We start from the raw sequence: 17899 nt of genomic DNA, 5'->3' as shown, positions 1-17899 counted from the left end.
TTGGAGAGAACAATCATGGGAGAAAGAAGGACTGCTTATGCACAGGGAGACAGCTCAGGGGGCAGGAGAGTATAGAGGGATGGACACTGAGAAGGGGTAACTATGGGGAGAAGTGTGAGGGGAGCTGTTGCATTGTGGTAAACTGTGGTCAATGACATGAGACAAAGTATATGTGAACTGCTGTATGGAAATTGAATTTGCTTTGTAAATTTTCACCCAAATCACAATGAGAAAAAAAAAAAAGTAACCCTCACTGGTAAGTGACAGAATTCTCTCTTCTGTCCTAAGGTGAGACTGAAGGCTAGCAGCTTGTGGAATGTAAGGTGAGACTGAAGGCTAGCAGCTTGTAGAATGTGGATTCAAGGTGCTGTGAAGGAGCAGTGAATGAATAGGCTGGGGCGGGGGGCACTTTGGAAGCAAAAATGACTCTGGGTTACCACCATCCTGAGTCAATGCAGCATCTAACTGCAGCAAAACAAAGGAACAAGACCCTAACACTGGACCCCAGTGACCAGTGCCTATCTAATGCCACTCTCCTTCCTATTAACATAAGCTTTTAGTCAGTATCTTAGGTATCTAGTGCTGCTATTAATACCACAAGTAGACGGCTTTAACAAATAGAAATTTATTCTCTTGCAGTTTAGGAGGTCAGGAGTCTGAATTCAGGGGAGGAGCTCTAGGGGAAGGCTTTCTCTCTCCATCATCTCCAGGGGAATGGCATTGTCTCCTTTCAATAACTGTGGGTCCAATGTCCCTTGGAGATCTTCAGGTATCTTGGCATCAATCTTTCCCTGGGTCTAGGTGGTTCTGGGGAGCTCTGGTAGCACAGTTGCTAAGACACTTGCCTCCTAACCAGAAGGCTGGCGGTTCAAACCCACCAGCCACTCCTCGGAAGGAAGGTTGGGCAATCCTACTTCCGTAGTGATACTGCCTCGGAAACGCAAGGAGGGGTCGCTATGCGTCGGGTTTGGCTCAAAGGCACATAACAACAACAACAGGTGGTTCTGAACACAGAAATCCTAGGTCCAAAGGATATGTTCCACTCCTGTCTTTTATTTCTTGGTGGCAGTCAGGTCCCTCTCCTCCTCTGCTCATTTCTCTTTCCTTTCATCTATGAATCCAAACCAACTTCACAGGCTGACTTCACAGTAGTGAGTTTGGTTTTTTGATTTTTGGTAAGATAAAAGGGGACACAGCCCACACCCCAGGGAAACTCCCCTTACACCATAAAAGCTGTGACCTGAGTCAAGGTGGTGACTTAAATAAGCATGATGCATCCCACCCTAATCCCGCTTCATTAACATAAAAAACAAACTGCTATCTTTTTAACATAACCTAGTCTTGGCTCTTTAGCCACAAGCAGATGTTGGGATTTACAACACATCACAAAAAGGAGGATAATTGCACAATACTGGGAATCAAGGCCTCACCAACTTGACACATATTTTGGGGGGATACAATTTGATCCATGACACTCAGTAAGAGGACAGCCTTTATTCAAGGTTACATCAGATCACAGATTAGCAAAAACAGGTGACTGGAACTCAGTAACTGTAGCAGCTGTAAAAGAATAATTGCTCTAGTGAGTTCTTCAGCTTTATAAATGCCAGATGACTCTTTTGGGGATACATTCCATGACTCTGCTATTGTCAAGATACTTCAAGAGGAATGCTTTAAAAGGTGATTAACATGGAAATGCCACACCAGCCTATCTGGGATCTGAAATTTATGACCTAAATCACAATTACATGACAACAGTAATACAGTGTTATAGTTTATATAAAACACTAACCCAAGGTAAAATAAGTGGCTCTGATGGCATAGTGCCTAAGGCATTTGACTGCTAACCAGAAGGCTGGCAGTTCAAACCCACCAGCCACTCTGTAGAAGGAAGACTGGGCAGTCTACTTCCTTAAAGATTTACTGCCTCAGAAACCCAAAGGGGGTTGCTATGAGTCAGAATCAACTCAATGGCAGTGAGTTTGGTTTCAGGAAGGTGAAAATGAGCAAAGTATGCATGCACACACAATAGTCTCATATTTCTGGATGGACTCGGTTAAGGAAAGGCTTGTGGTACCAATAAAACCAATGCCTATAATAGGACCACAGATAATTCCCTGGAAATTGGCCCTAAAAATCCAGATTCCTACATTAATAGAAGCCCCATGTAAGTGCCCTGTAATATTTATAGAGTGAATGAGTGACTGAGTGAAAATAATCTATTAAGTTGACAGTGCATAGAGGTTAAGAACACAGGCCTTGAGGGCTGATAAAGTCTCTTCCACTCACACTTTCAGTACATTAGATTAAGGATATCTTACAACAAGAAATGAGCTACTCTTCAAAAACTGCTTACTCAGACCATCTTCAGTAACCTGCACACTGCTCAGAGCTCAACTTTCTTGAGGGTGATGAAGTAAAATCCTAACAACTTAGTTAAGAAACTCTTATGCAAAAATAATTATATTTGACAGGCTATGTTTTACAAATCACTGGTGAATTATTGTAATGAAGCAGAAAACACTAAAGTCATTCTAAGAAAGAATATGTCACTACTAAGAAATTTCCTCCTTTTGGAAATAATCTACTGAATCCACATGACATGGATTTTAACCAAAGCTTTTTGGCTACTGCTATTGGAAGATGCTGCTCCTACTGCTGCTGCTGTTGATGTTAGGTGCTGTCAAGTCAGCTTCAAATCATAGAGACCCCATGTAAGTGCCCTGCAATATTTACAGAGTGACTGAGTGACTGAGTGAAAATAATCTATTAAGTTGACAGTGCATAGAGGTTACAAACACAGGCCCCTGAATCAGAATTCTGGAGTCAAATCCCAGTTCTACCACCACAAGTTATGTGACCCTGGGCACACTGCTTTATTTTCCATGCCTCGTTTTCCTTATCCAAAAAAATGAAGATAATAATTTTATCTATTTCATAGGGTTGTCGTGAGGATTATCTGACACAATACATATGAAGCTCTTAGAACAATGTCTAACTTAGCAAAGGCTCCATAAATATTGCTGAAGACAATTCAAAACTAATTGCAGTAGTACATCAACAAGGAACTGCCAGAAATTCAAGCCAGATTCAAAAGAGGACGTGGAACAAGGGATATCATTGAATGAGAGATATCATTGCTGGTGTCAGATGAATCTTGGCTGAAAACAGAAAATACCAGAAAAATGTTTACCTATGTTTCCTTGACTACACAAACACATTCAACTGAGTGGATCATCATAAACCAAGGAAACACTGCAAAGAATGGGAATTTCAGAATACTTAATTGTGCACATGCAGAACCTGTACATAGAACAGAGGCAATCATTGGAACATAACAAGGAAATACTGCATGGTTTAAAATCAGGAAAGGTGTGCATCAGGGTTGTATCTTTTTACCATAGTTATTCAATTTGTATGCTGAGGAAATAATTCAAGAAGCTGGACTACACAAAAAAGAACACACCATCAGGGCTGGAGGAAGACTCATTAAAAACCTGCAATGTGCAGATGACACAACCTTGCTCGCTGAAAGTGAAGAAGATTTTAAGCAGTTACTGATGAAAATAAAAGACTACAGTCTTCAGTTGGGATTATACCTCAACATAAAGAAAACAAAAATCCTCACAATTGGACCAATAAGCAACATCATGATAAATGGAAAAATGGTTGAAGTTGCCAAGAATGTCATTTTACTTGGATCCACAATCAATGGCCATGGATGCAACAGTCAAGAAATCAAATGACATACTGCAGTGAGCAAGTGTGCTGCAAAAGATCTCTTTAAAGTGTTCAAAAGCAAGTATGTCACTTTGAGGACCCAGGTATGCCTGATCCATAGGCATGTGAAAGCTAGACAGTGAATAAAGAAGACCAATGAAGAACTGACGCATTTGTAGTGCCAGCAAAAATTACTGAATATACCATGGACTGCCAGAAGAGTGAAAAACTCTGTCTTAGAAGAAGTACAGCCGCAATGCTCCTTAAAACAGGGAGTGGTGAGACTTTGTCTCATGTACTTTGGACATGTTATCAGGAAAAATCAATCCCTGAAATGAACATCATGCTTGGTAAAGTAAAGGGCCTGTGAAAACTAGGAAGACCCTAAAACATAACACAGTAGCTGCTACAATGGGCTCAAACATAGCAATAATTGTGAGGATAGCGTAGGAAGATGATTATCTCCTGAAACAGTAACAAGCTTCCTATAAAGTCATGCTTTGTGGCCAATAATTCCTATGGTCAGTGCATAAATTATTTCAATCTACTTACTATTCACTCTTCTGGATCTCCTTGGCACCTAATTTAAAATACAGGGCAATCTGGATGCTCTGATATGTATTCATACTAAATAATCAATCTAAACGTTGGATGAGGAAGGCCTTTAAAAATTCTAAAGTGCAAAATAACAAAAATTGCCACAAAATAATCTAGGGTCAAAGATGTTTCTGCTCGATGAAGTTTTTAGATCACATGGAGATACGGAGCAAAAGCTGGCATGGCTATATGTACAATAGCATGTTACATAACTAGGAGGGGCAGGCTCTTCCTCGAGAGTTTGACAGCCAGGGATTTGGTTGTTGGGTTACCAAGAGGAAAAAAATTTCTGAGGACTTTTGATCCTCACAAATGTTGAAAGCACAAGGACTCACACAACAGCAAAAGTTTTCTGTGACAAAACCAACTTGAGTGAATTATATTCAATGAATAAATAGTAAACAACTGGCATCTTAGCACCCCAAGACTCTTTTTCTGCTAAGCATAACTTCAACATCTAAAGTCTATAGACTTATATATATATATATATTCATTTGCAAAAGACCTGTTTAAAGTGCTGAAGGGCAAAGAGGTCTCTTTGAAGACTAAGGTACACCTAACCTAAGCCATGGTATTTTCAATCACCTCATATGCATGTGAAAGCTGGACAATGAACAAAGAAGAGTTGATGCTTCTGAACTGTGGTGTTGGTGAAGAATACTGAAAGTACCATGGACTGCCAGAAGAACCAACAAATCTGCCCTGGAAGAACTGTAGCCGGAATGCTCCCCGGAAGCCAGAATGGCCACACTTTGTCTCACCTACTTTGGTCACGTTGTCAGAAGGGACCAGTCCCTGCAGAGGGTTATCACACTTGGTAAAGTGGAGGGTCAGCAAAAAAGGGGAAGATCCTCAATGAGATGTACTGACACAGTGGCTGCAATGATGGGATCAAATATAACAAGGATTCTGAAGCTGGCACAGGACCAGACAGGGTTTCGTTCTGTTGTACATGGGTCACTATGAGTCAAAGCCAACCCAACAACACCTAACAACAACACTCATTTTCAAGTGAACTCCTCACACTGGAATGTCCCATGTCCACAGAATGATGAGATGACTGAGAAATGGTAGTCTTTAGTGGTAGAAATCACAATGGAATGAGAGAATCATAACTAGCTTCATTGAGTTGTTTCCGACTCGTGGTGACCTCGTATCACGGTAGACCCGTGCTCCACTGGGTGTTCAATGGCTGAGTTTTTGGAAGTAGACTGCCAGGCCCTTCTTCTGAGACACCTCTGAGTAGAACTGAGCCACCAACTGCCAACCTTGCAGTTACCAGCAGAGGATGTTAACTGTCTGCACCACTCAGGTTTTTCAAGAAAATCATAAAAGAAGTGTAAATAATAGTGAGGTTTATGTAATAGTTTAAAAGAAAGAGATCCTTTAGATTCTAGATGGTACATATCTCTCTGATGTAGTATAACACAGGACTCCCTGAAATTTTCTTCAGATTCACCCTCTTTTGATCTCATGACTGGGATATTATCCACATGTGGTGCCACATCAGAAATCCTGGAAAGCAGGACAATTCCAGAAGCAACATCAATTTTTAACTGAAAGTAGAAAAGCTTGGAATGTATCAAGATGATGGACAAGTGGTAGTCTGCTGCTAATACTGCTGTTTCTTAGCTGATCAAGGTGAAGATTTTCAAAAGACTCTCTCCCCAGCAGCAAGGAATGACTGTACACTGGATGGGTACAGCTGAAGTGCTGTATCTCTGGGCCACCTGTCATCACTATAGGATGTGACCTTACCCATTTGGTTTTGGTCCCTATAGGCTCATTATAACCCGCAGTACATAAACAACTTATCCAAAACACCTTGTTAAATGTTCGAAGTATCCATTTTTCCTTCTTAGCATTACTTAGCATGATATAACACTGAAAAACCCAAAACCAAACCCACTGCCATTGAGTCGATTTCTAATCTTAGCAGCCCTATAGAACAGAGCAAAACTGTCCATAGTATTTCTAAGGCTGTAAACCTTTATGGAAGCAGATTACCTCATCTTTCTCTCATGGAGTGGCTGGTGGTTTCAAACTGCTGACCTTTTGGTTAACAGCTAAATGTTTTAACCACAGTGAGACCAGAGTTCCTTGAAATAACACCAACTCTTCCCATAAAGGTACCAGTTCCTTAGTGAACAAACAAGGGCCAGTCCTTACAATTGAGCTATTGAGGTATAATATGAAGAATATATGCCCAGGGGTTAGGAAAGTTCCTGCTGTTACTGCTGCCTTAACATGTAACAATCTATCACTTAATTCAGGGGAGGGTGGCCGAGAGGCAGAAGACACAGACTCCCCACCTATAAGGTTCTGCCAATACAAACACCATCACAGTTTCAGAACACGCTGTCCATCAACTTTTAGCTTAATAGTTGAACACAAACTGTTTGCACCACCTAGAAACATTCATCTAAAAAATACCATAAGTGAAATAGCTGACAATAAAATGATGCTCTCAGAAGGCTGTTACTTTAATTTGCTAAATATGAATCTCTGAATAATGATAAATGATATAAGATATAACCTTTAACAATCCCAAATATTTATCAGATTCTAGTCTTAGGTGAAAAAGAGACAATGGAAGACTTATTGACATATTTTAGGGTTCCATCAACTGTCAAGAACACATTACATTTCTATTTAGGTTTATTTGGCTAGCTTATTGTATCTCTGCATATGAATTTCAGAAAGCAGGGTAAAGATGTCAAACTCTTCCCTATGTCCAGACCAGTCATTTAAACACAGGATCTGCTCAGACTGTTTCAGCTATTAAAAGTATAGCTGTCCTGCAGACTAATGACCAACTTACCACCCTATTTGATAAGAAGAGTTGAAAAACCTCTTTCCAACTTTCAATGAATGTTCTACAAAACTCTGCTAGGACTAAAGCAGTTATGGCCTCTGTTCTTAGCAGTTAACTCTAAGGAAGGAGAACGGTCACCAACAGGGAACAGAAAAGCCTTTAAGAAGAATTCTTTACTGATGCCAAAAGTGGCTCCTGGATGGCAGTATGGAGGTGAGGAGAGAGACTCAGCTTCAAGGCACACAGGTGAAGTCCTACTCTCAGCGAGGTGTTTCCTTGCTAAGTTAGAGAAAGTATCTACACTCTCCAGGCCTGAGGTGCCTTATCTGAGCATGTGGGTAATCCTACCCACACCACAGGATTATTGTGAAGCTGTAACGAGGCAATGGATGTGTCTTAGTTCTCTAGCGCTACTGTAACAGAAATACCACAAGTGGATGACTTTAACAACAGAAATTTAATCTTTCACAGTTTAGGGGCTAGAAGTCTGAATTCAGTGTGCCGGCTCTAGGCAGAAGGCTTTCTCTTGCGCCTGGCTCTGGAGAAGGCCCTTGTCATCAATTTTCCCTTCAGGCTAGAAGTTTCTCAGCACAGAGATTCTGGATCCAAAAGGTATGTCCCACTCCTCGTTCTTCTTTCTTGGTGGTAGCAGTCCTTCTGATCCTGTTTGCTTGTTTAATCTCTCTTATATATCTCAAAAGAGAATGACTCAAGATACAACCTCATCCTTTATATTATATCATACCTCATTCACATAACTGCCACTATTCCTGCCTAATTAACAGCAGAGAGGTGAGGATTTAAAATACACAGGATAATTATATCAGATCATAAAATGTAAGATGATTACATAATATTGACAATCATGACTTAGTCAAGTGACATAGTTTTTAGGGGGACATAATTCTATTCATAACAGTATATAAAGCAGACTGCATACTATATAGTACGTGCTCAATAAATTTTTCTATTCTCTCTTTTTTTTTTTCCCCATTCCCATGGATAATCTATGTGAGCTAATAGGAACACATACTATAATATGTATATGATGCTCATAAGAACTACCAAAACAACAGATAGACCCATGGACAGTATCATTTAGTTCTATATAATAATTACTATCCTGAATGCTAACCACTGTAAAAATCAATCCTTTCTTCTCATTCCAACCATACTTCCCATAACACATACCTAAGATTAATATTGAGAGAACACAGATGTTATCACCTTGAGGCACTGTTTAAAGATTCTTCAATGATTATGTATTTATCTTGGCAATATGGAAATAAAAAAAAGTTTGGCTCATGATCTGCTTTTATGAAGAAGTAAACATTCACAGATGATCATATATACATACACCTCTATGACTATCCTACAGTCGGTATTCAGTAGAGTTGGTAAAAATTAGTTTAACAAAATTCTTTCTTTGTTGACATTTCCTCTCTCTTTAAATACAGTACAAATTCTTCCAGTTGGGAGATCATCTGTGCTAAGGGTCCAGCTTCTTTGCATAATGCTAACTACTTGCTCTGTGTCAGGACTTTCACAACCAAACCTCGACTATATTGGCCTTTTTCACCTCCAAGTTTTTTTCTTCACGCTATTCATTTCACCTGAAATAACCTTACTTTCTTATCTTTACCTAATCAAATCCTAAGGGAGCCTTGGTAGCGTAGTGCCTAAGGCACTTGACTGCTAACCAGAAGGCTGGCGGTTCAAACCCACTGGCCACTCCTCAGAAGGAAGGTTGAGCAATCTACTTCCATAGTGATACTGCCTCGACAACCCAACAAGGGGTTGCTATGAGTCGGGTCCGACTGGACGGCACATAACAACAACAAAAAATCAAATCCTAACCAGTCGTCTAAGTGTAGCTCAAGCTTAGTCTCCATGGAGCTGTCCCAGGCCATTCTCTTCCACTGTCTTCCGACCGCACTGCCTTGTCAACATCATTCATTGTTGCATACACTGCCATTTCTGCTGTTGTCTTCTTTTTTATTTTCACTTTGTGTTATTTATCTCATAACTTCATTTTTCATGGTTTCCTCAACTGGATTATAAAGTCTTTGAGAACAGGAGTCACACATTTGAACTGAGCATGATCTTTTACACATAGTTGACATTTAAACATCTGTTGGTTGGCTAGACTACCTGAGGCATGAAGACAGAAAAATATACACTCCTACCTCACTGAATAGCAGTTAGCACAATCTGACTGATGACCCTCAACATGAAAATGGAAGGCATTTCTGACACTCAAGATGAATTAAACTACTGGCATAACTTTAACCCTACAGAAGGTAATTTTGTTGTGACATACATTTTGAATGACAATTGTATAAATAATCTGAGTTTAAGCAGATACTTATTACAATCAGCTATATTAAATAATAAGAAATAATGTTTATAGTTTAGTCAACAATTCCATTAACAAATTATTCACTGAGTTCCTAATTTGTACAAGGAACTACATTAGGAACTGCTGGGAAAAGGTGATGAATAAAAGACTATCCTAGTCCTCAGAAGCCAACACCTTAGTGGAGGAGAAACACTTGAAGAACTTTTTATAACAGAAATATTAAATAAGCAATACCAAAGAATTACTGAGTAGAAGTCCCTGGCTGGCACAAACGGGTGAACCCACCCAGAGGCAACTTGGAAGACAGACCTGACGATCTGCTTCTCAAAGTTCAAAGCCTTGGAAACTCTGTGGAGTACAGTTCCACTGACACACTCGACAGCAACTAACAATAACAATGTACTGAGTACTGAGTGTCATTAATTTCAATAGGTAGAGCTCAGGAACTATATACTGCCATCACCCCCCAAAAAAAAAGATAATGTTTGAGACAGGCTGTGAAAGATAATTAAGACTCTGACAGGCCAAAGATGGCAAAACAGTGTTCTGAGCTGTGAGATTAGAAAAAGCAAAAGGTAGACATACGAGAATATACCTTCACCCCACCTTTAGCTACTCTTAGTGGGTGATCTCACTTGCTACTTCATGGGGGGGGGGGTTATTCCTCTCCTATATGGCAAAATTTAGCTATGTTTCCATCTTTCCTTCTTATTTCAAATGGAACCAACTGTCCCTAATTCCTTCTCAAAGATAAATTCTCCAAATGATTTGGACCTTCCTGTTGCTTGCCTCCTACTGGACCATGTTCCAGCTTATAACGTTTCTCTTTCTTTAGTGGTTACATATTTTAAAGAACCGCCTATCCTTGTTTTCTCTATTTAGTCTCTAATTAACTCCTGAGTTACAAAAGGTTAACTGCCTCTTGAACCTTTCATGATATATTCTTTTTAAAATAAAATGAAATAAAAATTCACCTGATTTCATTCTTTTTTTGTTTTGAAATAAGCTAACCAGTTGTTTCTTTCTAAAATTTATTTACTATATTCAGAGAACAGAAAAAGTATAGTCTCTAAATAAGATTTCCCATTTCTAGAGAGGGAATGACTCCAGAGCTGAGATTCTATTCAAGTACTTTCTGTGAAGAAACTGCTATTGTAGTGACCAAAGAGAATCTAACTTTAGACAATGGCTGAACGCTGTTCTTTCAACGTATCTTTCTCTAACTTCAAGCTCTTTATAATTCTTCAGGTAAGAAAAGTTAGGGCACTCAATCCATTTTCTTTAGCAACATAAAGAAGCCACTTTTAAGGAAATTACGTCATGTTAGTCAAGGTCCTCTTTTTCAGAATTTAATGGTGATGTAGGTTTGCATCTCAACACTGTACTGACACCTACAGAAGGACCTGAGCCTGGGTCCCTGATTTATATTGTAGTTCTCCTAGCAGTCTCATTTATTAAAGGATAATGTTTAGGGTAGGAGCTCTGGTGGTATAGTGCCTAAGGCATCTGACTGCTAGCCAGAAGGCTGGCAGTTCAAATCCACCAGCCACTACTTGGAAAGACTGGGCAATCTACTCCCGTAGTGATACCGCCTCAGAAACCCAAGGAGGGGTTGCTATGAGTTGGATCTGACTTGATAGCAGTGAGTTTGGTTTTTTGTGTTTTTTTTTTTTTGGTCTAGGGTAGTTTCTCCTCTTAGGTACAATAAATGGCTAGAATACTCCATAACTTAATTTGCTCACCTGTCTTGCCTTCAAAGCCAAATTCATCAGCAACCCATTTACTACCTACACTGATGTCAAATGTGCAAAACCCCACCCATATGTTATAACTCCGTAAGTCTTTTCAAGGACAGTAGGTGGTACACATATTCTGCCATGAACTGTTCAGCAATTTATGGATCTTAGCTCATCTTTTCAGTTTTCTTTGTAATGAGGACTTCAGTTCACTCAATATCCAATTCCTGCCCTTTTTCTTTTTTTAACCTTCTACATACACTTTTTTCTCTCCCTTTTTCTTTTAAAAGTAAATGTATCCTGCCTCCCTCCTTTTTTAAATGGCTCTCCTTAAAGCAGACTAAGATCTGTATCATAAACTTCTCTTCTATCCTCCTAAGGAAGAGTTTATGGATCTACCAAATGCTTTATATGTTATAGGAATTTCATAAACATTTATCAATTACATGATTATAATTTCCTTAAATCTAACTTCACAGACATTTTGACTAAAGAATAAAATGAAAATTTCAGGCTCATCTCTGACATTTGTAGGGGCCAGGGCAAGAGTACAAATGGAGGCCCATATGAAATAGGCCTAAATAGTTGAAAGTTATAAATCAAGTTAACAAGTAAAATACGGTCTCTCCTTTAATCTTGGCAAGATTAGAAGGCCAAGTTCAAATTTGGAATTTTTAGACTCCTTAAAGTTGCACACAATAGTGTGATGATATGAGGACCAGGACCATACCTTCTCTTCCCATTCCCCAGCTCCATTCCATCCACCTCAACCCACTGCCTCTTAACCACCCTTCAGGTCTAAGGCACTTGTGGTTTGTTCTATGTTCCTACAGACAGACCTAGGTTAAAGACCTTGGAAGCAGGCTCTGAGCTATTTGGGGGCAGGGAGGTCCAGAGTGCCAGTACTCAGGGCACAGTGAAAGACTAGGCTAGGCACATCTCCTTGGCTCCTCAGATCCTTCACCCTATGGAGAAGTGTGGTTATAGTAACGAAAAAACAAAACAAAACAAAACAAAAAACAAAAAAAAAGTTGACTCCAACTTCAAGCAACCCTACAGAAAAAAGTAGAACTTCCTATACGGTTCCAAGACTGCAATTTTTATGGAAGTGGATTGACACATCTTTCTTACGAGGAACAGCAGGTAGATTCAAACCACTGACCTTTCAGTTAGCAGTCGCATATCTAACCACCAGAACCTCTGTGGCCATAGCAGAACTCTCTAAGTCACAAATCTCAAAGCAGGGCCCCTCTGGACCAGGACTTAACTCAAAAACTCACTGCCATCAAGTTGATTCTCACTCACAGAGACCCCCATTGGGTTTCTGAGGCAGTAAATCTTTATGGAAGTAGATTGCCTCATCTTCCTTCTGTGGAGCAGCTGGTGAGTTTGAACCACCAAACTTCTGGTTAGCAGTCAAATGCCTTAGGCACTGCACCACCAGAGCTCACTGACCAGGACTAAAGTCAGTACTAAATAATTTACCAAATAGAGAATTTACCAGATTGGTCTTGTTACTAGTTAACAGTTGCAATTAAAACCCAAAATTACAATTTCTAATCACTTTTTTACAGAATTCAATGTACAGCTAGAAGGAGTTGAGAAGGCAAAGAGGAGTGGAAAAAGGAGGAGAACGTAGAGTATGAAAGACAAGATTAGACATGCAGATCTAAGAGAAGACATTTGCCTTGGGTTCAGTCGTTTGTGTAGGGAAGCTTATGACACCATGATTAACCATTTAATCAAAGCCACTAGTATCACAGCTTGCTCTCACAAACGCACAGATTAATGCCGTTGACTCAACTGCCTAATCATGCCCCTATCCTAGCCACTGTGTACATGGTGAGCAAGTCAAGCTGAGTTTGTCAGCATTTATGCAAAGGCTGGTGTCAGCTGTCCCTACCCAGAATCCCTCACCTCAGTGTAATTTGCTGCACCGCGATTTCCACTTTACTTAGCAAGAACGTAATCTGTTCATTTGAAACAACTAATAAATAATTCTCATCACAATGCACATACATACGTCACGGGAAGGGAAGTATTTCAACTGGAAATCTTATTTACGGGTACTTACTGAGATTGTACCATTGTCTAGACCTATGGACAGTCTTCTGGTTTCCGGGTTAAAAGACATGCATGAACATGGAGCTGAAAGAAATGAACATGTTGATGAAATTAACAAAGTGATGATTCTCATCCATTCAGGAGTGCCTATCTAGCTAAAAGTGTATGGCTACTTCCCATATTTTCTTACAAAGTTCATTAGACTCTCACACGCCAGAAAATAAAACAGTGATTTTACAGCCAACTCCTAATTTTTTAGTTGTCCTTTTAATGAACATAACAAACAAGATATTTTCCAACTGGGCACATTCCAAGGGATTTGGTCTTGGCGGTTCTGTCAGCATTAAGTCTAAATTTGCTGGACTAGATAAACAATACTTTGTGTTATGTAATTCTTCTTTCATCAATTTTCTCTTCTATTCAGTTCCGATTTTTAATACAAATAAACTATCCTTTCTGAACTGGAAAAAAAAAAAAAAGGAAGATCTTCTTACCCTCCACACATATACACACTAGTAAACAATCTATTTTTAAATTCAGAATTGGTTTGAAGCATGTGGACAAACAGGACTCAAAGCATTCAGGGGGTTATGCTGGAGTCTGCTGACTGAAAATGACTAAGGATTTCTCTCAGTCTAAAAGACAACCAACTAGATTACATGTAGGGCTAGGCACTGTAGGAAACAGATCAGGTGAGTCAGTACACACAGTCCTGGGTTGGGACTCCCTGTTCCCCACAGCTAACTACCAGAGAGTATCTGAGCCTAAGTACATTAAGTATGCTTGGCAGCCCCAAGGAGTCAACAAGTGCTTACTGAACAGTCAGCTATGGATCCGTACCTTCTTTATCTACACTTGCTCCTAATAATGGGGTCTTTTGATCATTTTTACCCATACTGAAATAGCTGTTCCAAAGAATCCAAAACAGTATTTAAATGCCTCCCCTTATCCTTACAACAGCCCTGTAAATCATAAACTACTCACCAACATAACCAGTTTGAAGTATTTTTATTCCTATTTTTCACTGTTATGATTAGATGTCTTACCCAAAGGCCCACAGGGAAAATAAGTTGGAGAAGGTTCAAAGTCACAATTCACACACACTCCCATTTTCAAGCAAATAACTTAGATTATCTTTAAACTATAAAAGAACTTCAAGTTCTACTGACAAAGCCACTTCATAAACATATCACTTAGGAACATATTTCATTCTCTATAAAAGAGCCTCAAAGAACAACAAAAATCTTCTAAGTGGCACAAAGTACTAAATTTTTTCTATGTTGTAATCATTATACATTCAGAAAAGGAAATGGACAAAAAAAAAAAAAAAATCCTACAAAACTTCCACTAGCATAGAATATAAAATAAAACTAGATTTTCAAAAGTATCCTGCTGAAAAAAACAAACTACTCAAAATAATATTTAATGCACTGTTCTAAGAAACTCATTCTTATTTGTCCTTGGCTTATAAACCCTGTTGGCATAATTTCTATACAGTTGTTAAGATTCCAGGTCTCATAATACCATAAAATGTGTGCAGAATTAAATCTAATTATTTCATGGACAATTATCCTGTTAGGTGAAAATAGCAAAAGAAAAATTATAGATACACTGTAATTACAACTATGTAATCACACACATAAAAGTACACATGGAAAAAAAAAATGCAGCCTGTTCCACCAAGTGTTTGGGTGACAATATTAGGAGTTATGGTTGACATTATTTCTGTAACATTACCTTTAATTTTATTGTTTTACTCTTCGTGTTAAAATTAATTTTAAATATCCAATGAATTATCAAGATGTAAGCATGAACATATAAAGCAAACTCTTGACTGTACTCTAAAGGACCACAGAGTACTGAAGAATAACTGTATCACTAAGATGTCTGCCTGGCCACCTAAAACCATTTTCTATGTGATTTCCTCCAAAATTCTTATCTAGTTATGTAACAGTTTGAAAACCCACTGATCTAAATGCGATTTAACAGACTTTTTACAACAGTGAACACCAGACGCTGTGGTGGTGAGTCTGAGTCATTAAGAGTCCACATGTGTCTGAGCAGAACTACCCTCCAGAGTTTTCAATGGCTCATTATTTATATATTTAATTATTTTGTAAGCAGAGCACCAGACCTTTCTTCTGAGGTGCTTTGGGATATACTTGAACCTCTAGTTAGCAGCCAACTGTGTTAACTGTTTGCATCATGCTGACATTCCATATGCTACCCTTAAATCTTAGTTGCTATTTCTTTTTTCCTCTTTTTGCATATCTATTGTACTTTTTGTTATTCATTCAATAAAAATTTAGAATGCTTATTATGTGCTAGACATGCAGTACAATATGTAAGGTATGTAAATCAAAGGGATTTACAGACCATGATACCTACTATAGGCAGTACCTCTAAGACTCATGCCCAATTTTACCTCTTGGTTTAAATCACTCATATTTATAGAAGGAAACATCACCAGAATTCAAAATCAAAAACATTATTTCCTTTAAACAAACATAAACAAAAGAAATTTTAATAGAAATACTGCCATTCTAGAATACATATGACTGAACCCAAGATGATTCTGCATGGGGAGGACCAGAGCTATAGAGCAACAGCCCACACGTGCTCCCAAAGGAAAATGACACCTTCAGAGAAGCTATGGAAAACAGCAGGCAAATCTGGTGTGTGTGTGTGTGTGTGTGTGTATGTGTGTACAGGGAGAGAAAATTGCTAAGTAAGCCTTATGATGCTCATCAAACCATTTCCCAACAGGGACACACACACTCACAAGTACAGGCCCTAGGCTGTTTACCCACAGGCCCTTGGCAGGCCCAGGGAGGCAGGGAGTAGACCCAAAAGAAGATAAATGCCTGTGTTTGCTATTACAGTCAATGTTTTTTCCCTTTTGGTGATGGGGAAGCAGATAAACAGATTAACACACATCCTTCCAACCTCAACTCACCAGAAATTAACAACTAAAGGCAACTTGTGAAAAACCAGTTCTATGGTCTATATAAAAAGGGATCCTAGAGGTGCAAGACACATACCAAAGGCTCAAAGCTTTATGGGGAAGGATAAAAAGGCACAATAAAATAAAGGTAATTATGGCCAAATGGTAAAGGGAATCGAAGGGAGAACAAACAAAACATGATTTAAGCACAACATTTGTAGCTAGGTTGCAAAATGTGGTAACTTCACAAGTAAGAACTCTAGTTTAAATGCTGTAAAACTAATAATTCATAAAACAATAAAGAAACAATTGGCCTCTCTGATGGCTGGAGATACAAGTTAGAGATAAACTGGCTGAGAGCTTGTTCTGTTCTCCCATCTTAAATTTGCTTTCTGCAAAGAATGAGTGAAATGGCTGACCAAAGCTATAAAATCACAATTCAACTCCCTTCTACCGACTACCCTATCAAAAATTCATCCCCGACTTCTAAATGAAATGAAACACAAAGCCAGATGACACAGTTATTCCTCCCATATTAAACTGTTCTCCCATGAAAAAGGATGGCATCAGTTAAGCTTTGTGGGGTGACTCCCCAGTGGCAAGGCCCCTCGCATTTACAAACTTTGCCGGCAGGTGCTCCAATACCAGTCCAGTAACTGAAATTTAAGGCTTTGCCACTGGTCCTGTTGGGCTATACCCAAGCTTCCTATTTTTTCCCCAGCATTTTTATTAAAACCTAGAAAAATAGGACCACAGTTTCCTGATAAAACTGTATAAGAACTCCTTTTCCACAGTATCTGAATAAAACTTGTCATTTCCATTTTCAGTTTCAGACTGATGACAGATTAAAAAATTTTTTTTAGAAAAATACCGAAAGGCATAAATAAGACAAAAAACAAATTTGGGCAGTCTATGGCTAATGGCCACCACCTGTTGTCATTTTATTGGACTGTGGTGGCTTGTATGTTGCTATGATACTGGAAGCTATACCACCAGTATTTCAAATACCAGCAGGATCACCCATGGTGGACAGGTTTCAGTGGGGCATCTAGACTAAGACAGACTAGATGGAAAGACATGGTGGTCTACTTGCTAAAATTAGCCAGTGAAAACTTGATAGAGCATAACAGAAGACTGTACATTTCTCTTGGTTTTGGATACATCAGCAGAGAGATCATTTGCTAGATGAGGACACGTTGTGAAGCAGAAGGTAAATGAGGGCAAGGCAGACCGTTCATCCAATGGGCTGGCACAACGGTTGGAAAGATGGACTTGAACGTGCTGGTACTTGTGAGGATGACACACAGTGGGCAATATTTCATTCTGTTCTACATAAAGTCACCATGAGTCGGAGTTGACTCAGTTATCTGTGGGTAATGGTATTTTCTTACATTAGTCTCAGGACTTTAGGCCACTGATGGCCTGCCAATATCTCACCTTTAAAATTAAACATGCTCATAAAATTTAAGTATTTTTAAAGTGTTGATTTTTTTTTGCTTTTTTGTTTATAATTTAAGGCAAGAATTCAGAGAAAATGCAAATAAAAAGAAGCCCCAGTAAAGGTGATTATATTAATGAACACATAATATGAAGGGAGAAAAGATGAAGAGATATGAGCCCCAGACAAAGGGGACTCAAGAGACTGCAATAGCAAGTCAATAATT

General features: G+C 39.0%; 1 protein-coding gene across 1 annotated transcript in view; it reads right to left on the bottom strand.

The window, feature by feature from the left end:
* WDFY2 (WD repeat and FYVE domain containing 2) overlaps positions 1 to 17899 on the bottom strand; it is a 354163-nt gene that overhangs the window by 189834 nt on the left and 146430 nt on the right. Inside the window, exon 3 of the mRNA XM_007945228.2 lies at positions 13302 to 13375. Within this exon, the coding sequence (XP_007943419.1) occupies positions 13302 to 13375 (74 nt within the window). The remainder of the gene's footprint in view (positions 1 to 13301; positions 13376 to 17899) is intronic.

The sequence above is a fragment of the Orycteropus afer genome, unplaced genomic scaffold (genome assembly GCF_000298275.1).
Source record: "Orycteropus afer afer isolate SDZICR_OR568_19922 unplaced genomic scaffold, OryAfe1.0 scaffold00134, whole genome shotgun sequence".
NCBI classification, from domain to species: Eukaryota; Metazoa; Chordata; class Mammalia; order Tubulidentata; family Orycteropodidae; genus Orycteropus; species Orycteropus afer.
The sequence above is the reverse complement of the archived record's forward strand: the minus strand, read 5'-3'. Positions and strand labels throughout refer to the sequence as shown.